Source organism: Stegodyphus dumicola, chromosome X2 (assembly GCF_044657685.1).
Source record: "Stegodyphus dumicola isolate Sdum_Otavi_A_Nest chromosome X2, ASM4465768v1".
In the NCBI taxonomy this organism is placed as follows: domain Eukaryota; kingdom Metazoa; phylum Arthropoda; class Arachnida; order Araneae; family Eresidae; genus Stegodyphus; species Stegodyphus dumicola.
Genome location: NC_140781.1, coordinates 12,800,647 through 12,824,444, shown reverse-complemented (window position 1 = coordinate 12,824,444; position 23,798 = coordinate 12,800,647). Strand labels below are relative to the sequence as shown.

Genomic DNA, 23,798 nt, shown 5'->3' with positions numbered 1-23,798 from the left:
CTAAATTTAATTTATTTTGCATGAAAATTATCACATAACTAGTATAATAGCTTGTATTATGCATTTGACTTAAGTCAAATTTGCCAATTTGGAGTCATGTTACCCACATGGTAACATCTACTACCATCTGGTTTTTCATATTTCAAACTTGGCAGTTATGGTGTTGTATTAAATTTTTGAATGATTTATTGCATCATTGATTTGTATTCAGATAAGTAATGATGAGGTATCATGTATTATAATATATTTTTATTATCCATCATTGGACAAAAAGTAGTTTTACTCATCCTTCCATAGTATTCCATAAGGTCTCTAGTTATGTATTCTTTATTTCGCAAATGCCATAAATTTTCTCAAACATAATTTCGAAATGATATCAATGTGTCATTTTTATAGGGTTCAGTACTTGCCAGTTAGTGTTATGTTCCTCAAGCTTAAAGCACTTTGGTTGTCTGAAAATCAAGTAAGTAATCATGACTAAAAAAGTTTTTGTACTATTTTTGTATCATTAGTAATCTGTCAGAATAATTTTTAATTGCTTATATCGTGGTTTTATTTTGCTTTTAATTTTATGCAGTTCAAAATATTTTTAAGTAAAAGGGTTTATTACATAAAATCATTTCTGTAACTAACAGGAACATATGTGTTAATTCTTATGAAGAAATTCTTATTAAGAAAACCGATTGGGAAGTGTAATTTATACAGTAACTTCTGTTCATTTTAGAACCAAATTTTTTGTTATTTTCTTTTTTAAAAAAATCTTAAGTCACCTGCAAATATAGGGTATCCCAAAATACTGTTTGCATACTTTCAACATTAATAACAAAATTTCTAATGATAGCAAGTATGAACTTTTCTGATATCACATACACTAAGGTTATAGATGTTCAAAATGGCCATTATCAGCAATACATAATCTGTAATATTATGGAGCAGCTTAATAGGTAACAAATCTGATTTTCATCAAAAAGGAAATACAAATTGGTTGTAGTATATCTTGTATCATGTATCATCCACAACTCATAGCTGAAAGTTGTTATTTAATCGTATGGTTGTTAGTCTTCTGTCACCTTTGCACCTGATACACTTGCTCTGTCTCCAGTAACACTATAAAATCTGCTTACATTGCTTGATAAATTTTGATGACCTCTGTTGTTTCATATACACTAATGCCTTCCACAATACCCAAGAATGCTTACAATGCAATCATGCACACACGACTTTGCAGCTTCATATATAAACTGTCTGATCAAGATATTTTGATCAGTTTCTTTGTTATTTTGTGGGATTAGAAAAAGGAAAAAAGTACATTGGAAATTATTTCAAGTTTAGTGTTAGATATGAAATGGCAGTAAGATGTATCAACTGCATAAATTTATTATTTGTTATATTATGGTAGTTATCGATAATTTTGGCCTTCTATATTGGACGAACTTTGTAAGACAACTGTAATGAGTTTTCTACTTTTATAGTGTAAATATTCTAAAATGTTCAAAAATATATTAAAATATTGGAATCTTATAAAATTATATTTAGATTTTAATTACTAGTTTTTTTTTTTTTTTTTAGTGTGTGTGTGAGAACAGTAGATTTGTAAACTCTAGTTATTAAAAGCAGTACAATATGCTTATGCTTTATACAAATACATAATCAAATTATAAACTATGTGAAATTAAAATACTGATAGTTTTCGATGAAGTGTGTAATGACTTTGTTGTAAATGATTTGTAAAATATGCTGCAGGAAATAACTTAGCTATTTTTTTACATGAAACAAATGTTATGAAATTTGGCATAATTCAGTATTATCATAAAGTTCCCAGCTTGCGAGTTTGAGAACTGAATATGAAAAGTTTTGTGCATAATATCAGAATTCAAGACTGTGTTAAGATCTAGTTATGATTGTGTAGATTATGTGAAAGAATTTGATAGATCCTCTATCAAGTTACACCAGTGGGCTCACAAGTGGTAGGGTAAATAAGATAACTGAATCAACCCTGGTAGTTCAAATCCTCGCAGACTATATGTGTAGGTGTTTTGATGGTTTTACTCATGTATAACATAAATACAAGCCGGTTTTCTTTAAAACATCATTTGTCCATTTAGGCAGATATAATCTATCAAGCAACAAATTACAGTGTTATTTGGTTGTTACATCACTTTTAACTCATGTTTAGCAGTAAGTTCAGTTGCACCAACAAACCTCATTTAGCCCAATGATTATCAACCCTTAAACTTTCTGTTCTGCTATTTTAACCCTTTCTGGCGCAGTGTGTTCGGTGTGAACACACCAAAAATATTCCCTCTTTAGACACTGAAAATAATCGCTAAATATCATGAATACTACACTAATGGTTACTTTTAATCATTTTTATAAATACTAGATGGCAGCACCACACAAGAAAATCATTAATGTTGAGATATATTCTGTTTTTAAAGATACTGATTTTTCAAAGAAATGTTTCAGATTTTTTTTTTTAAATATAAAGAATATCAATGAAGAAAACATCTTTATCTAATTTTGTTGTTCGTATGCTAATCTGCTTATTCTGTATTACTTTTAATTTTTATCTTTGAAATATTGCGTATAGGGAAGCCTTAATTGTATGGTGTGATGGTGTGTTCGGACTGAACACGCTATACTGGTAGCGCCTGTCACGTAGGAGTGAGTCACAGAATCTGGTCTCGTGCTTCAAACACGGGGGGGGGGAGGCTGAGAGCGCAGATTTATTTATATTTGTTTTTATTCCTTTCTGTTTTTGGTTTTGAAGACCCTGGTGCTTTGTTTTCACTTAGCTATTTAATTTTCAGCGAGAACAGACCATTTTTTTCTCTTGCTTTCATCATGCGTAGTTTCCTCAGTTTTGATTTCTGTAGATTTTTATTTGTATATATATTTAATAATTATTTTTTCCTAGTTAGTAATTAATTGTAAATATTATACAGTCAAAAGTCGTTAATTTGGACACCCATAATCCGGAATGATCTATAATCCGGACCTCAAAGCTACAAACTTTCTGCGCATGCGTCGCGTTGACCTTTACAGCTGCGAATGCGCAATATACGTTTACGCATGCACGTTTAATGTATAACGGACGGTATAAGATAAGCTAAAATTATCTAATTCAGTTAATGTTGCAGACTGTGTTGTTCCTTAATCTTCGAATTGGATCCAGCTTATTATTTTTTGCAGACTGTTAGAGCAATTTTATAAAAGTAAGCTTGAACTTTCGATTATGTCAAATAGAATTTACGATATATATTTACGAATATGTAAAGGATCTACAAAGTGAAAGTGTGTTTCGAAGTCCAAGGCTAGTTCGAAGGCGAGGGGGGGAACGCCACGGAGCACAATGAATTGGAAGTTGATCTGTCAGCACAATCCTTATCTTCAGAGCAGATGTTTTCATTTTATTTGGCTTATAATTCCTTACTAAATGTAGTATTTCATCTCGATGTATTCCGTCTTTGATTTGATTTAAATCAAATTCCTTGCCATTATAATTTGCTTCCGATAGTGAAGAAGTGACACAGAGGTTATTGAAAACGAAAAAATTTCGATTGACAAATTAGTCGGTATTTTCGACACAGCAATTATAGGACTTGAACAGCGGAACTTTGTAACTGAACAAGAAATTATGTCTGTTTATAGAATTAAAGAGAAAGTATTATCACATAAAACGAAGCAACTTAAACAACTTACGTTGAAAGAAATGTCTAATAAAGTAAATAAATAAATATTAAGCTTTTTTTTTTGTAAATTTTGATACCCTTTAGATCATAATTGTTCTTTATTTCATAAATTATGGTTTCATATTTTTAATTTTATAATTTCTGCATGCCATCTTACCAGATTTAGACTGGTGATCTATAATCCAGAAAAATCGATAATCCGGAATCGCCGAAGTCCCGATGAGTCCGGATTAACGACTTTTGACTGTAGTATTTTAATTTTTTTTTTATAAATTTTAAAATTGTGTAAATTGCTTGGAGAGGCCTCCCGCCAAAAAAAATCCCGGAAAAGAAAGGAGCAGTCCTCCCGTGGTGCACCCTGGGTTATGCTAATTCTGCTACAGAGATCAGATTCTACTGTTTTAAAATCATAGACATAGTATTTCACTGTAATATGTGCTTCACAGCAATGCTCACCTATCACAGTTCGTGCTGCTCAGTGTTCACTTCGGACACACCCACAAAATGGAAATGGTTTGTGCAATCTTTGTAAAATTATACCTGCATACTCTCCTAGGCCTAAATAGACTGCCTATAAATTTTTTTTTTTTTTTTTTTGGTAAAATTTCAACTTTAAAGAGTAACGTGCCGGGAAGGTTTAATATAAAAGCCAACATCAGGGCAGCTTTACTCCATATTTTTGTACTATTAACTGAGATAGACTTTTTGAAAACTTAGATATTCAACTGAATACCGTTTGGAAGATTGCTAGATCCTTATGGACACAGAGAGCCAATCATCTACACCCGATCAGTCACATGGGACGTGCTCTTCATTCCAAAAAAGAAATAATGGTGGAAAATTTGAGCAAAACATTTGAAAAACACCCAGAAGAAAATTCGGAACACAAAATAGAAGTTAATAATACTGTAGACCTCCTAAAAATGAGAAGAAATATTAATTTCATAAATTTTACTTTCCCAGGAGAAGTAAGGGATACAATTAAAAACCTAAAGAAAAAGAAAGCTAATGGTTATGATAAAATAAACAACGAAGCTTTGAAAGCGCTGCTGCAAAATTGCATAGTTATTTGTAATATTTTTAATGCCTGTATTAGGCTCTCACACTTTCCACAGCAATGGAAACAGTTATAATTATGCTATTAAAACCAGGCAAGGATTAAAGACGTTTCTAGCTACAGGCTGATCAGTCTTCTGCCTACTGTTAGCAAAGTATTTGAGAAAATAATTAATGCATGCCTAAATGATCACTTAGAATGGCTGGATCTCATAGACAGCCAGTAATTTAGGTTCCACAGAGGACATTCAACTGCACATCAAATTTTTAATCTGATCAAGCTTATTGCCCTGGAATTCCAGAAGGAAAAAGGAGTTGCTGTATTTTACCTCAACTTCGAGAAAGCATTCAATCGAGTGTAACATGCAGGACTCATCTACAAGCTCAATAACTTCATGCTACCAAATAGCTTTTTGAAACTTATTTGTTCATACCTTAAAAGAAGAACTTTTCAAGTTTGCTGTGGCAATGCTCTTTCCAGCACAAAAGTTATTTACAGAGGAGTCTCCCAAGTGTCAGTAATTAGTCCAAAAATTTTTAATATTTATGTAAATGATATGCCGAAGCCTTTCTCTGCAAACGTGTTAAAATATGCGGATGATACCGTTATCCTTACAGATTCTACCAACCCACAAGATCAATTGACAAACTTAGATTTCAGATATATGTCATAGATGCTTGGTGCAAGCTGTGGAAAATCAACCTAAATCTGGCCAAATGCTGTGTAGTCCTTTACTGGCAGTACAAGAAACATTTTCCAGTAGAAATTAGCATCAAAATCAACAATGTTCCTATCCCAACTGCAAATTCTTACAAGTACCTAGGTGTGCATATTGATAGCACATTATCTTTCAAAAAGCATGTCACCTATGTGATTAACAAAGCAAATGCTACCTTTGTGGCTCTTTATCCTTTACTAGGTAGGAAATCAAAACTTGATCTAAGAGTAAAGCATACGTTATGCATTACTTTAATTCGTCCGATCCTCTTGTTTGCCATGCCAGCATGGGCTACTGCTAACAAAACTGAAAGGAAGAAAATAAGTGTACTTCAAAACAAAATTCTCAGATCCCTGACAGATGCACCCTGGTTCGTGAAAAATCTCCAGATTAATCACAATTTAAAAATTCCGTGCATTCACGAACAAATTTTAATTTCTGCTCACAACTTTTCCATGTCTTCAAAATTCTCCTTATAATGCGATAAATGCCTTAGCAAATTATGATCCCATGGAAGAAAGTGTGGTAAAAAGGTCACTGTCGATCCACCACAATCCCAAGTGGTGGATATATAGCATTATTCTCTATATTTATCCTCATATTTATCTTCATATTTAATCAAGAATTGTGTGTTGTGTTTTTGTGACCAAGTATTTGTGTTATATTCTCATGGTGAAGCCACGGACTTTGTGTTACTATATGGAACTGTGATTTAACACTTTACCTATGGAACTGTTTTGCAACGCTAAAGGACTTTGTGTGTGTACATATTTCTAGTATTTTAATTATTTACTATGCATCATAATGTATTGCAGTGGTCTTCATTTACGCACCTTCGAATTTCTTCAAAGTTCTCATTCTCTCCACTCATTGGCTCATGTGACTTCATGCCCATTCCACAGTTTAATATTTTTCCAAAGCTCATGTTTAGTTTTTAATTATGCCTATGGTCTTTTTTACAAAGTTTAATCTTCAGTGAATGCGTCCTAACCAAGGAATTAGTGCATTTTTAATGACATTAATTGATTTTCATGCTTAATTGCACATTCACGAAATGAACTCTGTGTACCAATCAAATCGCTGCTTCATGTCACATGACTTCTCGAAAGCACTCTCACGTTACTCTGCTCATTCCAGTCTCCGTCAAACTTCAAGTTAGCTATTTGAAACTGCTTATCATATGCCCAGCGCCTACTCTAGACTACCAGTACTGAATTTCTCATTTATTTTCAAACTGACCTGATGTAATTATTTCTCTCCATGACTTGCCACCTTGACCAGAATTTCCCTGCGGGTGTGGTCCTCATGCACCCTTTGATCTAATTAAAAATTACCACAAATGGCCATTGGCATGATTGAATGTTATGGTTCAAACTCATTTGTAGTACCATAATTTAAGAGATGATTCTGATTCTTTACTCCATATGCTGTCAATGCAGCCATTTGCTCTTCTTCACTCAAGCCTAGCCATGCTGTTATGTGCATCCAGGATAGGATGCATGAGACTGAACGGTGGTGTCGAAAAAAGAGGACTACCATTATCTAAATCCAATCTTTTACTCATCGGCCAGCTGTGGATGTTCACTTAACATTATTTATGTAAAGGTTCCTAAAGTCACTAAGGCTATCTGCTTAGGCATAAAATTCAACTCCACCCTTAGCTGGAATCCTCATGTTTTTACAGCCATTGGCAAAGCAATTGGTGTGTCCAGGAAACTGAATAACATCCTTATTTCAACATCAGTGCTAGACCTTGCTAGGAAAAGGCAGATCTACACCTTCATTCTTCACATAATATTAACTTATGCATCCAGGGTCTGGTGCATGGCTTCAAAATCTGACTAAAGCGTCAAACTTTTCAAAATAATTTTCTCAAAAAAAAAAGGGACAAAGGGCTCAAAACAAGGGAAGCTCCGTGTTTCATACACAACACAGGCCTTCATAAACATCTTAAACTCGAAAACATCAAAACATACCCAGAAGGATAAATAACGACTTCTATACAATGCCACTACTAATGATATAGTTAATTATGCAGATAATTTCAAATATAACCTCCTAGAAGAGGACTATAATCTATGACCTTATGCTACACACCATTTTACTTATGACATTTAATGTATTTTTGTCTAAATTTTCACATTTCATTTCATATTATCCCCTCCTGACTCGCACTTCTTTTCCCAGCAGCATTCACGGCGGTCACAGTGTGGGAGGGTGACCACCATGTGCCTACCACCAGCCACTCACTTAACTTCTTCTCCTGAATCTCTAGTTCTTAGTTCTCGACACTATACTTCATTTACATATTAAGCAGAGCTTCTCTTGCACTATCTTTCACAGGCCAGGGCCTGCCAATTTTTTTTTTTTTTTTTCTTTTGCATTTTATCTTTAAGCGGAACTATTTACGGTTTTACATGTGCTATTTCCCTTAACCAGGGTATTAGAGGTGCTGGTAAGAGCGCAGTAATATTCACACTGACACCAGCATACTAACAAGTACTGAAGCTTTACGCTGTGTGGAGCTTTAAACAACTGCTATCTGCTGTTAACATCTGCTCTTTCCATGCTGTTAATGTATTTTAGCACACACATTTTCCATATGCTGTTACTAGCCACTGGTTTGGATTATTTATCTCTCCCATCAAAGATACAGATATGCTTTAAATTTGGTGAAATATATATCTGAGTTATCAATAAACTTTCATTTAATGTAAGTTAATTTTCAAATTTAAAGTTCAAGGGCTTCATTGTAAACCAATATATAAAGTATATTTTTTCTATTTACTAAATCAGTTAGTTTTTATATACAATTTTGTACAATTTCTTTAAATTGCCTTTATGTGATGATTGGTTTGTTTATTCTTTCCATAAATTATTATAAAGATATTTTCATAAATTATTGTAATAACCTTATTTTCAGTGTATGGGATATTTTTAGAATACATGTGATAGTTTCATCACTAAGTATGATCAATTTTCCTTCCGTGATTTCATAATTAATTCTGAACTCCAGATAATAAGTTTGCAAAAATTAAGCATTTTGCATAGATTATTGCAAACTGTTGTTGAAAACTGATTTAAGATTCATAATTGATCTATGATGTAAATGTTAAAATTCTTAGCAATTGTTAGAGAAATTAAAATATTTTCCATCAATCTAAGGTTCCACTTAGCAGTTTTAGAGTTTCGAAAACATTTAGGAAAAATGAGTCATAAATTTCTAATTTTAAATTTTGGGTTTTTTGTGTATTGACTGCATATGGAGAACTTTTAATTGTGCTTTTCTTTCAGTTTTTTTAATGTGATTTTATATATGTGTATTGTTTTTAATTTTATTCATCTTGTGTGTTATATATCTGTTGGAAGTTTTTGCTTTTTTATTTTTAGAAATTTGAAAAACTTAATTTTTCTTTCAAATTTGTGTTGTAAGAATCACTAATTAAATTTCTCTCTAGCATCAACCTCTTCTGAAATTTCAACGAGATTTTGACTGGAAAGCCAATCGGGACATAATAACATGCTATATGCTTCCTCAGCAAGATTATACTGTTGATTATTCAGGTATTAATTTAGTGATTTCTTTTTTTCTTTTCTTTTTTTTTTTTTTTTTGGGAGGGCAATAGAACAATTTCATGATTAGGAATCTAATAAAGGCTCCTAAATAGTTTAGAGATGGAATTTTATAATGGCTAATTTTTCTTGTGTAATTTTCAGTTACATGTGCAGATTCCCAAGACAAAGTCTTCAGTAATCATCAGCGAGTTGAATTTGAAGTTGAAAGTGAAGATGAGCTAGATAAGAATGTAAGAGATTTTAATGTAAAATCTAAACCTTGCATGAATTCTTGTTAATTAAGTCTAAGTTTATGTTATTGTTTACATTTAGATTGAGCATTCAGTGTATAAGTTTAAAAGTGAGTTCGATCCCTTAACAGTTTTGCCGATGCGTTATATGGCAACCCCTTTTTGCACAGTGCCCATATATGGTACAGGCATCTGATTTCCAAAGTTATAGTTTTGACTATCCCATATTATTAACAATGTTTACTAACTTGTGGTTTTTCTTCCTATTGAATTCATACTGAAACATCTGCTTTCTGACAGGTACTTTGCATTGCATTTATTAAACATTTGGCTTAGTAAAATTTTATTATGAATTACTAAACTTTTCTAATACTATTATTAAAATTTCATAAAATAGCTTTCACATTGTATTATTGTAATTTGCATGTTTTAATTTTTGTTCATTCTGTGATACCAAAAATATCCTTCCTTTGCAGTTTCATGTTTTAAATTAGACCATACCAAGATGAAAAATTAAGTTATAGCTAAAATTTTTCGATGTATAATAAATGTAAAAGGTAAAGCTGTGTAAAATGTTTATTACTACCTGCATGTAGTAAAAAAAAAGCCAACATTACAGGGGTATTAAGTAAAATAAGCTTCTTACTCATGCTTATATGTATGCAAGGAACCAGAAGTACGAAGGTAATAGTAATTTTCATCTCTGTACACGGTGGCCACTGGTTATTAAGATCACTTCGTTTCTAAACATATTTATTGACTGACTGATGGCAATTTCAATATTTTAAATTTCAGTATTAGCTTTGAACTTATTTAGTAATATATTAACTAACAATTAATCTAATAATGTCTAAATTATTAATTAAAATTTAATGCTAAAATTAAACTCTTTATAAAATTTTATAATTTATGTAACTTTTTTAATTAACCCCTTAACCCCTTCGAGCCGGGTAGCGAAAACGCGCGCTTATCGCGAAGGCCAGCAGTGTCTTCCGTGAGCGTCTCTCCAGGGCAGGGGGCTTTTTTGCTACTAAGCCTAAATCGATGAAATTTCCGAAGTATCAATACATTGTTTAATAATGCTCTATAGAGTATTTAAACGGCTTAAGCTTTATAGATATTTATATATATATATGCTTTAATTACCTTATTTCTTGTTTAAATGCATATTTTACACATTTTATTTTAATTACTCACCATTTTATGACTTTATACATCTGAAAACTAAATATATTCTCTTTTCGTATGAAAAATTTGAAAACAGGGATCTACACACAGTCCTACATTACATTCCTTGAACTCGTAATAACTCATTTGCCGTTTTGGAGGATTTTTCCGGGAATGTGAATAAACGAAGTATCGTCGTCTCATTTTCTTATCACTCTCTTCTGAACAAAGTTTTGGAAAATGTCTTTCAGTTAATCTTTCAGAATCAATATCAGAATATCAGAATTTCAGAGTCAATATCTGAAATATTTTGCATCATTTCTGCTATTTCATGCTCTGTTAAACATTTTCGATGCTTCGACATTGCAACGGTAAAAACAGAAAGAATTCACGTCTAACAAGATCTAATTATTTTCTAAAAACTGAACTGTAAACCAAAATACTCAATGCTTTAGCGCATATAAAACTTCTACTTACAATAAACAACTACCACGTGCGAATAAAGTGCGATTTAAAGAGACGTCATAAATCACGCCATTCGGAAACATTTAGTTCCGCATTTGTTTATATAATCAAAAACACGTGTATGTGAGTCATGCATCTCTCATTTCGAGTAGAAGGTCTAATGTACATGTATCTGAAACCATATGGACATACAGTGCCATCTTGTGGCAGAAAATATAGTTTCTAAAACGTTCCAGGGTACTGGCACAAATATGTGACCGTCGGTAGTAAAGGGGAAAATGCTCTGGCATGCCTGCGTGTCGGCTGGTAGGTGAGTGTGTTTGTTGCTGGCACGTAGACGTGACAGTCGGCAGTCGGCGCGAAGGGCTTAAGGACCAGCCCACAGAGAACGAAGTGCAGTCACGGGACCGGATCTGCTGAAATGGATTGTCGCCACTGGCCCGCACATTTTCAGCAGTTAAGCCTAATTTTACAAAAAAAAAAAAAAAAAAAAAGTCTAAAATCAGCATTTTGATATTATGACTTCGATTTTTGAAGTTGTGCATTTAATGTACCTGTTTTTAATGTGTATTAATATAAAAAATATTGCATTTATACAAATAAATTAAACAGGCAAAATACTAAACTCATAACTATACACACAGAAATAAATACTATAAACGTGAAAAAAAAATTGCAAATAACGAAATTTTAAAAAACTATACAAAAATTACTTGTAGGTAATTTAATTCCAATGCAAAAATTCTGCTGTGTGTGAAATAATTCAAAACAAGGATCGACACCGTCCTACAGTGCATATTTTGCACTCAAAATGCGTTTTTTGCTTTCGCTTTTCCTTCGTTTTAGCGCACACAATGTATCTTCTCCTACTTTTATTACCTTTTCTGTCTGTGTAAATTTTCGAAAAATGTCATCCAGTTAGATGGAAAGGGGGAGTGTCTGGTGATTTTGGACAAATTTCTAAGTTTTTAAGTAAGGTCTCTTAGCCATGGCTAACGGAATGAAACTGAGTATAACCCCAATACATGTCCTAAAACTTCTTCAAAAGACACCCAGAAATATTTCATCCTCAAACCCTGTGTAACAAGAGGTTTATATTAGAAAACTAAACTTTTTCTAAATCGAAAAACAGTGTTCGCCACGATGACCGGAAAGTCACTCCCCATTGGCGGGATATCCATTACTGATCACGTCAATATATGCATTATATGTAAAGTAAATATATTATGCCTGGGTCATTATATATAATGATCATTCAAGGCATTATATATAATAACCTATTAAATCAAGTAAGAAAAACAAAAACACTGACACTTTCCTGAGAAATGCGAACAAGTAAGACACATTACGCGTTGAGAAAGCTGATAATCTTTCCCCTTCCGTAATAACATTGTAATGTTGCTTTTTAATTAACCAAAAAGGCGTATGTTAAACTTCAAAATAAATGGAAAAAAAGGGCAAACTGGTCTTGAGTTTTCCTATCATGGATGTTCGGCAACGTTACACCTGCTATAGTCAGCTGGATGCACTTACCCACATTCTAATAATGAAAAAAAAGCAAAGAACAAAAAGTAAAAAAAAAAAAAAAAGAAAGAAAGAAATTCCTAACAAAATAAACAAAGATGCCTGTACCCCTTTAATTCACAGGCACACTTATAAAGAGCTGTGATTCCCAGTTTGTTTATACCAATAAATGTATCAAACCCAGAAGCACAAAACAGAAACTAATGCTAGTACATGAAGGTCAAATGCCGTATGAATCAACCCATGTGAATCATACCATTTAGCTCCATCTACTGGCTTTTAAAATTCAAATAAATTGTTCCGTTTTAAAGTTATGTATACACAACACTGGGCTGGTAGAAGTAGAATTGTTGCATAGTGTATACGGGACACTGGGCTGGTAGGAGTGAAATCGTTGCTTTGCATATACGGGACGCTGGTCCTGAACAGGTTAAAAAAATTATAATTACATACTTGATGAAATTTTAATCTTTTATAAAGAACTATTCATGTTTCTTTTGTTCATGTTTATCAACAGTCTCTCAAGTGTACTACTGGCAGCTTTTCTGATCTCCACCTTTCAGTTCAAGAGTTTTTTACAGTTTGCAGTACTTTTCTCAATTTATCTGAGGTTTGCATGTAGTCACTTTCCCTTCTACATCACTTTAGCTTCTGCAGCTCTTTTAACACTTTCTGTGGTATCATAGTCAGTATTTACACATGATGTCTCAGTATTTATTATCAACTGTAATGTATTTTAGAAACAAATCCTTATAATTTCCCTCACTGATGTCCGAAATATTAGAATTCCTCTGTGGCTTCTTAAAAAAAAAAAAAAAAAAGCCTAAAGCAATTTCTGCATAGCCTCCAGCAAAGGTTGCAGTGTAGCTCTTTTGAAGTGCTGAAATTTTTACAAGATTGAATTTTGTTTATATTCTCTCAAATTACACCTTTTCTGTAATGACATTTGAAAGTTTTTATATTATCCCTAGAGGCTGAATGATAAAAGTCGTTATTTGCACTAAGGAACACTAGTGTTTTTTAGAGTGATATCAAAAGGATGTGTAGTACAATTATAAAGCACTTAAAAGTCATATTTTTGTTTTTCAGTTTTCTATTCAAAAGTTCTTATTTCAGTTCTCTGTTTCAATCTGTATTCTCCCATTTAAAAATTAAATCAGTAAAATTACTGCTTGTGATCCATGAGTTTTTGTTAGTATGGTAAGTTAATATAAAAAGATGTTAGCTTTAAATATGTGTTTAGCCCGTAGATGCCACCACTGATAATTAACTGTCTGTAAATTTTTATGTATCCAATAAAACTTGATTTGCTCAAAACTCAAATTGACTTGCTCAAAACTCAAATTGAACTTGCTCAAAACTCCCATGTTGTGCCTGTATTTATTCTCATGCATGATGAAACAATTGATCTCTCCTACAGTAAGTTTGTTTATAGGTTTTGGGCCCAGATCTAAGAAATGAGGATAAATAATCTAATGTCTAGTTAAGTTAGTTTGTTTATTAAATTCTGCGAGTAAATTTCAGAATTAAGGGAATTAATTTAGCACAAAAACCACATGTTTAGATTAGAGTTAAGTAAACCATATGGTTATGAAAGCTTTACTAGTTATACTACTATGGTACAAAGTCTTTAATCCGGACGTCCATAATCTGGAATGATCTATAATCCGCACCTCAAAGCTACAAACTTTCTGCGCATGTGTGGTGCTTATGCATTGTTCCTTAATCTTCTAATTGGATCTGGCTTATTATTTTTTTGTGGTTTGTTAGAGCAATTTTATAAAAAGTAAGCTTGAACTTTCGATTATGTCAAAAAGAGTTTCCGTATCTGGAGCTGCCAAAGGATCTACAAAGTGAAAGCATGTTTCAATGTCCATCAAACAAAAAGTGGAATTGCTTCAAAAAATGGTTAAAGGCATGAAGAAAGTAACAGAGAGGTTAGTGAAAATGAAAAAATTTCAGTTGACAAGTTAGTCGGTATTCTCGGCACAGCAATTACAGGACTTGAGCAGCGGAACTTTGTAACTGAGCAAGAAATTATGTCTGTTTATAGAATTAAAGAGAAAGTATTAGCACATAGAATGAAGCAACTTAAACAACTTACATTGAAAGAAATGTTTAATAAAGTAAACAAATAAATATTAAACTTTTTTTTTTATTTTGTAAATTTTGATACCCTTTAGATCATAATTGCTCTTTATGTCATAAATTACAGTTTCATATTTTTACTTTTATAATTTCTGCATGCCATCTTAACAGATTTAAATTGATGATCTATAATTCAGGAAAATTCCTAATCCGAAATCGCCGAAGTCCCGACGAGTCAAGATTAAAGAAAATATTTTTTAACTATTAATTATTTTATTTAGGTAAATATTTCTCGAGAATAAAATTAATTCAATTTGAATTCATCTCAAATTATAATTTTGTGTGCCTTGTCGATTAAAGCTAAGAAAATTCTAGATGGAGAAGGTTCATTTAGTCAGAAACATTTGAATGGAAAGGAAGATTACATGGATTGGAAATTTTCCATGAAGAATGCACTTTATTAAATTAGAGTGATGGATTTATGTAGAGAGTACAAGTGAAGGAATGTCATATATTGTTGAGGCTTCTTCAAGTGTTTTATTTTTTCATTAATCTAAAATTCCTGTTTCTAGCCAGCAGGAAGATTGCACTTTTTCTATCAAGTCGAACTGTCACTTCCTTGTTATAATAGATGTAATCAATTTTTTTTTAGTCTACAATTACTGATCAACTTTTTCTTTCAAAGATTGATAATGTACAATAATGTAAGGAAGCATTTCGTGATATGTATGAGAATATACATCATACATTACACACATATATAGAGAGAGTTTAATGTGTATGAGAACACCCTGCAACATAATGTATGTATCCTGGGAAGCAGTCAAAGGATTTGTTTCCAGTTCTTCTAGAGGACTGCATTTATGAATGATAAGATAAATGTATTCTATCGCTCTCACCTCTAATCCAGAAAAAGAGCTTCAGAAACAGTATTTGACAGGGACTAGAAAATGCTTCCAAAGTGTCTTGGTTCCAAACTATGCTGGCTGACATATCTGCTAAACCCATTTTATTAAAGTACTCTATTAATGAGAGATAACTCAATGAACTACAAACAGTTTTTATTAACCACAAGCAGGTTACTCTGGATTTGAAGAATCAGTCTTTTCCCAGTATGTGTTTTTAAAGCAGCAGAGATTAGGAAATCTCGGTTTTCTGATTGATTAGTATGCATTTGTTTTGCTCCCTGCAAATTTTAACTCAATAAGTGACTGAGTTTATGAGCCAGTAAGTTTTTATGTGTCACCAATACTGTATATACTTTAACATATGAAGGATTTTTCACAAGTTGTTCATCTAAAAATGCAATTTTTTTTAAAATCTTGTAATAAGAAAAATAGGAAATTTTTGGACGTTTTTCAGAAATTATTGAGTTAAAACTCATGTAAAGGTGTATTCTGATTTATTTCTAGATTGAGCTTGTTCGTCATACTACTCCATATCCTAAGGACTTGAAATCTAAAGCTATTAAGCTGCTGCCAGCTAAAAATAGGACTCAGAAAAATGAAGATATGGTATAATTAATAAATTTCATATTTGAATAAATCTAAAAATAAAGCCTTCATGATACTTTAAATATTTCTTTATATAAATTATGAAAACTTTATTTGTTGAGTTTCTCTTTTAATTTATTTCTTTCATTTGTTTCTTATTTCTTTCATCAGAAATAATAGGAAAGTTTCTTTTATTCTTTCATTAGGAAAAGCATAAAGATTTAAGTCCGTCCCCTGTTATTGACTCTGGTATGTGTAGTGTTGCATCAAATCCAGGTAATGCAGCAGTTATACTTTATTGTTATTTCTAGTGTTCGTAGGGTGGAGTTAAATATGTTTTTCTAATGCATTAAGTTCTGTATTTATATTGCCTTTTACAAGGCAATTTTGCAAATATTTTCATTTATGTATAATGTAAACTTAAAAGCAAACTAAAATTTTGTACCATATTTTTATAAATATACTTAAAAATAATTGGAAATATAGTAACATACATGCACAATTAAGTTGGCATTGAAATCACTCCTTACATGTATATTATAGATAGGAACTCGTAGGGTAATCATACCCAGTTAAATTTATATAAATAGTGTTAATCTGTAGTGTCAGCATTTAATGTTTTTATGTAATTATTTAGATCTGAGTGGCAATATCAGTTCAAAGACATTACCAGTTAGTGTTCCATTATTATTGTTTTGTAAGCGCCTTTTTCTTTAAAAACACGTTATGTATGAAATATGTATGATATAATGTATCAAATATGTATGAAAGTTATATAAATACGAATATGCTGTTTTAAAGGCTAAGAAGTACTTTTTAATTATAAAATATTGATGCTTTTGTTCCAGTTCTTAATCTTCCTAATCAGCTTCTTAATCAGCCAGCATAAAAACTGGTAATCTGTAACATTGGGTAATGGAAGGAGCTTCATTAATGATGGGAAATTATGAGTGCTAAAATTCCACCTTTTTGACTACCTGTAGCCTGAGGTTTAATTTTTTTTTTCAGATAGGAGTCCAGTGTAAAATCAAGCTTCGAATCACCTGAAATTAAAGATAAGTTTTCATTTACAACTAATGAATAAATTTAACATAAGAAAAGGAAGTTATAAAAATGGCTAGTGACAATCTCCACATACTAAGCTAAAACAGAACTACAAAATTCATAAGCACAATTTCTATTAACAGATTCCTGGAGTTGAATAAGTAAAGGTTCGGAAATAACATTTCTAACATCCACTCACCTTTGTCAAGTGAGAGCTTTGTAAACATTAAATAAAACTAAATGTCGAAAAGTTCGAAAGTTCTTAAAGATCAAGTCTTTCTTCCAGTTGAACGACTCTTCTAGAAAGTGTTTGCATGGGATGTTTCTCTGGTTCAGTTTCACAAAATTTCTCTTTTCAAAATGTTGAGACCGCTGAATTAAAAAGTTCCCTTTCTTCGATAGATCATTCAGTCTTAAAGTTAATTTCTAAGAGATAGAGTTTCTGTCTATGTCTCAATTGATACCCATTAGCTGTTTTTATTATTACAAGTCGGTTAGCAACATCTCGTCCTAGAAATGCTTCAACAACCTTTGCTATTCACTAATCCAATCGCCTTTTGTTGTCATTACCAGTTATAACAATGTCTACTATTTTAACTACATCAGCATCACTAGCATTAGTTAAATTTAACAGTCCAAGATATTCCCATTTAAATTGCATTCTCATTTGCTCTCTGATAGCTTAGGGGTAATTTAATCTTTTCACCGAAGTAACTGCTTTGATGTGATCTAGATCAGTATCATTTAATCTTATTATTATTTCTAATTCTTTAAAATTAGATTTGTGCAGAATTTCATTGTTCATTTTAATTTTAATTGTAAAAAATCCAGAATAAGCTGTCCTGCCTTCCTCTAGCTATATCTCTAGGTCTAGTTACATTAATTACTAAATACACCTTGACAAGTGTAGCCATAAATGGTGCATCGGGTGTCCAGGACCTCTCCAATTCTCATTCATCATTTATCAATGATAAGATAAATGTATTCTGTCGCTCTCAGCTCTAATCCAGACAAAGAGCTTCAGAAACAGTATTTGACAGGGACTAGAAAACGCTTCCAAGGTGTCTTGGTTCCAAACTATGCTGGCTGACATATCTACTAAACCCCTTTTATTAAAGCACTCCGTTAATGAGAGATAACTGAAAGAACTACAAACAGCTTTTATTACAAGCAGGTTACTCTGGATTTGAAGAATCAGTCTTTTCCCAGTATGTGTTTTTAAAGCAGCAGAGAATGGTAAATCTCGGTTTTCCAATTGATTAGTATGCATTTGTTTTGCTCCCTGGAAATTTTAACTCAATAAGTGGCTGAGTTTATGAGCCAATGAGTTTTTATGTGTCACCAATACTGTATATACTTTAACATATGAATAATTTTTCACAAGTAGTTCATCTAAAAATGCAATTTTTTTAAATATCTTGTAGTAAGAAAAATAGGAAATTTTTGGACGTTTTTCTGAAATTATTGAGTTAAAACTCATGTAAAGGTGTATTCTGATTTATTTCTAGATTGAGCTTGTTCATCATACTACTTTTACGTTAGATTTTCTTTACTTTAGATAGAAAATACTTTAGATTTTCTTGCCTGGCAGCAGACATGTGATGTATTGAATCAGGGCTAAGATCAAATACAAAATTATCAGCTTATGAAAGCGTATCCAGTTTCTCCTTTTTTTTTGCATGCCACTAGCTACAGCATTTTTTGCATTAGCCTCTTGTCAACCTATGATTTTTCTTTTATACAGAATATATTCAAAATCATTGGACTGTTCATCTTGCTCAGCCTTAATATTAGCTGCTGCGTGATCTGCAATAATAATGGAATCAGGTGTATCCATCGTTCTGTTGGAACAAGCTGGAGATAATATACCACTTCCTCCATGAGGTTGCTCCACTCTCAGTGTTTTTAATAGTTCTTGCCTTTATTGTCTGCATCTCTAAATGACAATTTCTTCTTCCTCCTCCTCTTCTACTTCAAGATCAACAATTTGATCATCTAATGAATCTTCATGCCCTTCAGATTCCCTTCAGAGACCCTTAACTTTTTGACTTCTCCTATGTTTTTTGTCTTAATTAGCCATGCCATTTGACTGAGATTTTCGATGGGGACTTTCTCTTGAAGCATTTGTAGGTCTCATATTATCACGCAGCCATTTTCTATTGCTATAAGATTTAGGACTATGTAATCTTTTGTTACTTTCAGAATTTCATGTTCTACTCCCACTCTGTGGATGGCTATTAGTTCAATCACTTGGATACCTTCTAGGTGAAACTGCACAAACCACAGATCTTCTATCCGAGGTCCTGGAGTCTTTATTTATCAATCAAATGAAGCCCCTGAAATCTGATGCTTAATGGTAAGGTGATCTACTTGAGGTCCAAAAATCTGAGACATGGTGTTCGGGAGATTTACGTGGCATGGGACTACAAGATCTGATAACATTTCTCAATATCAAGGGTATGAAGCTCTGGGTGAAGGACTACAATGAGAATGTTATCTTGGGGGGATAACCACAATACCGTTCTTTACAACATAGTGATGGTAGTTTTCCCATTTCTGATAGATTGATAGGAGAGCGAATTCTTGTATTAGTATGATGAGAAAGTTCATTCCTTTGGAGGAGAATGTGGCCTTTCATGAGATTTTGGTGATTTTTCATGGTTTCTTAATTCCATATAATCATTTTCCCTTTGTCACTTGAACATTTTTCTATACTATGATCACATAAAGTATCACTATGTTTTGATATACTACTTGCATGCTTCCCGCCATGATTTTCTTTTAAGCTTTTAACTCTTTTATGCACATTTTCTATTTTGATTCACCTCTGTCATTTTTTTATCATGTTTGTGGTGATGATATTTCGTTACGTAGAACATCTTTTGTACTTGAAAAAAATTTCTACTGGTAGCAGGCTCAGAATCACATCTTTCTATAGTATTTTCAATGTGAAGAGGACTATTCTCATCTGAAATACTGTATTCAACAGAAACAAAAGAAGGTTACTGCTAAACAACTGCATCAACTTTAGCTAACTTTGCCTGCATTAAAGACTTTTGTTTCTCTAATTTCTGCAGGCCTATGCTATTTGCTTCTGTTTTCTCTATGTTCTCACTGTTATCCAATGCTTTTCCTTTAACACTGGCTTTCTTCATTAGATTCAGATTCACTACTTAAAATAATTTTACCACTCACCTAATAATACCTGAATGTCAGCAAGATTATCATTTATGCATGTAAAATCTGTTAAAGAGATTCCTGTTTCTTTGAAACTTGAATAAGGAGCCATATCACTAATTTTAGAAACATAGCTACAGATAAGATCTTGATCAAGTACTTTTACTTCACATTGAAAATCACAAAGTCCAAAGTTGCCAGTAAGAGCTAACAAACACAATGTGATGTAAGTGCAGTTTTGTGACTCTAAATAGTTCTTTGAGTATATACTGCACCTCTAGGTTTCAATTTTAATTCTGTTGCTCAGTTCTGGGTAAGATAACTTCTTTGTGAGCTGGAATCACATAGTACTGTTTCTTTGTAACATTTTCACCAACTACATTAACGAGTTTGTAAGTAGTCTCTTTCTGAGACATTGTTAACATATTACAGGTATTTTCTATCAAATCATTTCTTTATCTTTATTCAAGATCTGGCATAATATTGGATAATGTTTTCTTCTGCATGCAGCACACTTCACTTAACACTAGAATGGCGGTGAGGGGTCATTTTGACCCTTCAATGAAAGTACTGAAATAACAACGGTAAAACAATTTTAAATGCCATACATTGCCACAAATATGTACTTTATATGTATTTCATAATTTATATTTAATACCACATGATACTTTATTCACTTTTAAAATACTGTGAGTGTTCTCGAGTACATGGCGATCAATTGGATCATACTACAATTACTCAAATAACTCATTAATTTGATATAAGAATTGATTTCAAATAAATGGTTTCACAAATTAAAAAAATTAAAACTAATCTTAACTAAAATAAAATATAATTTATATAATATTTTTTTATATACTAACTCGTAGGATGATTCATTCTCTAAATCCAAAAATGAGAAATGTTCTCTGATGTTTCAGTTATATCATTATATGTGCAGCTGAATGGAATATGTAAAACATTTCGTTTCAATTTTATTTAAAGTTTAAAATATTAGAGATTGTACTAAGAATTAATGCATTTGATACAAAAATAATTTTTAATAATTTTTCCAGTGCATTTTCTGCACACAACTTTGGAACAAGATGCACAATATTCATGAGATTTGTTTCCATTGCATGTCTGTACTTGACACTTTTTTTCTCTTTATATCCATTTTCTTTTCATGTGTTTTTTCTGAAGACTCAGGAAGAATCTTTGGGAGTTATGAAGCCATATGTAACCACTCTTAATTCCTCTAAAAATATCAGTAGAAAATCTCTCATGATAATGGTGATTCCTATTACACTTTTATAAATTATCCAGGCGGTCGAAGCAGCGTGATCCAAAATATTGAAAAAGATATGTACAGGCCATCATATAGAAGCCGATTAACTGAATATTTTCGGGACGTCTGATTACGAATATCCACACCATTACTTTGTTGTGTTGTAAAATGCTATTGAAACGGGCAACTTCTTGAGACTGTCTCCAGTTTTTACAGTATACTGTAATGAGCTCAGTAGAAAAGCGCTTTGTTTCTTTTGCCTTGATAGATGGTAAGTGTGATATATTCATGTTCCACTACTGTCGGTGAATAAAGATTACTACACATATTTTTCAAAGATACAGGAATTTCTCTTCTGTTCTTTTGCATTGTGCCGACCATTGTTGTAATTTTTTATTTTATCATTTCTGTAAATTTAATGCTAGTAAAATAGTTATCTGTACTAATATTCCTCCCTTTGTTTAGATCTGGCTCTTAATTTTATAACAACATTTTCAGACAAAAGTAATTGAGGATTTGCTTTTTAATCTTTTCCTAGATAAGGAAATTCTTTCAAGAGGTATTTAGTATCAAGTTCAACAGATAAACAAAATTTTATTCCAAATTTGTCAGGTTTATTAGGCATATATTGTGTAAAGCTACACTTAACTTTAGATGGAAATAATTTTTCATCAACTGTAGTGTTTTGTCCTGGTCGGTAGCACGTTTTGCAGTTTTCAATAAATTTGTTCCACATGTCTGATGCAAGAGCAAATTTATCAGTCTGTAATCCAGTAGATCTTGTCTTTTCATCAAAACTTAAAAATCGCTTTATTTCTTTGAATCTATCTCTTGATATAGTTTCTTTGCAAAATGGTATTCCCTATGCTTCAGCTCACAAAGAATATAAATCTAAGCCCTTTGCTCCTATTACTCCTCGAACATATAATATAGTGACAAAAGCATCTAACTCAGCCGGAGATAACTTCCAGTCTTTATTTCCAAGGTGGCAATGAGCTTCGGAATCCTGTACATTTCTTTATATGCAGAAGGTATCATCATCAATAAAAAGCTTGAAAGCACTAGACACTTTGTCCTCAGAAACATGACTCTTTGCAAAAGATGTTGCTCCTGCTGGTTTCTTTTAGAACATTATAAGCAGGAACTTGGCCGCAGACTGAATTTTTGGAATTTATTTCATTCCATATAGTGTTATCAGAAGCAGTAAAAACAGTTTTTCAAATACCTGATCTGTTTTTGCCCGTTTATTTCTGCTGAGTTCTTCTTCATTTACTTTGCTGTCCTCAGATTCACTAAAAGTTTGTGTATGGAATTCATCTTCAGTTTCTACAAAAAAGTTATCAATTTTACCTCCGTGAGACTCATTTTCAGATAGCTCCTGCAACAATTTTTAATTTCTTCATCCGTAAGACCTCTTTTCCACTTAATTAGTCATATTTTGTAAAACTAGAAAAATCTCAGATTATCAGAAAACGATAGGGAATATATTTTAGCATATGATTCTCACAGCCTAAAGGATAGGTGATAATGAACTTGACAGCAGAATTCATATGTACTGAAGTACTGATTTGGGATTACCAAGAAAACCTCTGTCCTGGCTGTTATCACCTGCAGTAAGTAAGCTGAACTAACAAACAGAAAAGTACATCGGAAACATAACAAACGGAAAAATAAAATATTTCTGAAAAGAAATGTAAGCATGAAAAACCCTGCATTTACCTTCCGTGCAGTATTTTCTTCAAACACATAGATAATTGCAAACAAAGGAACAACAACTTATGTAGACATTGCAAAGCAGTGAGACCACCCAAGTTTTTATCCATCTGGGAGATAGCATAAATGCAATCGAAAATTCCTTATCAGTGAATGTTTTTCATGTGTTATTTGACAATGCCTCGAGTAGAAAGAGGGATAAAAGTAAAGGGGTCAAAATGACCCCCGCTTGCCATTCTAGGAATGCATGCCAATATTTAAAAACTAACAACCCTAGAATACTGAATTTTTTTTTTTTTTTTACAAATATTTGTTACCTATTTAAGAAAAGTCGAAAAATTTCAAATGATTTCTTCCAATAAAACAAAAGTAATGAATGGTCAAAAGTGTTCAGGCGTCAAAATGACCCCTACCGCCGTTTAATGTTAAACTTTGCGTTTCAAACTAATATGTCCTTGTGTCAGGCAGCAAAAACATGCATCTTTTTTCTTGATGACCAGCTGCCTTTCTTTCAGAGGAGAGTCAATAACTGCACAGTCCTGAGAAGAATTTATCGATTTATTACCAAAAATGCACAGTACATCTTT

General features: G+C 32.3%; 1 protein-coding gene across 1 annotated transcript in view; it reads left to right on the top strand.

The window, feature by feature from the left end:
- The window catches only part of LOC118188835 (protein scribble homolog), a 148,248-nt gene that overhangs the window by 58,270 nt on the left and 66,180 nt on the right, over positions 1-23,798 (top strand). The window contains exons 9-13 of the mRNA XM_035359352.2: positions 397-463; positions 8,926-9,031; positions 9,185-9,273; positions 15,930-16,031; positions 16,217-16,286. Coding sequence (XP_035215243.1) covers positions 397-463; positions 8,926-9,031; positions 9,185-9,273; positions 15,930-16,031; positions 16,217-16,286 — 434 coding nt within the window. The remainder of the gene's footprint in view (positions 1-396; positions 464-8,925; positions 9,032-9,184; positions 9,274-15,929; positions 16,032-16,216; positions 16,287-23,798) is intronic.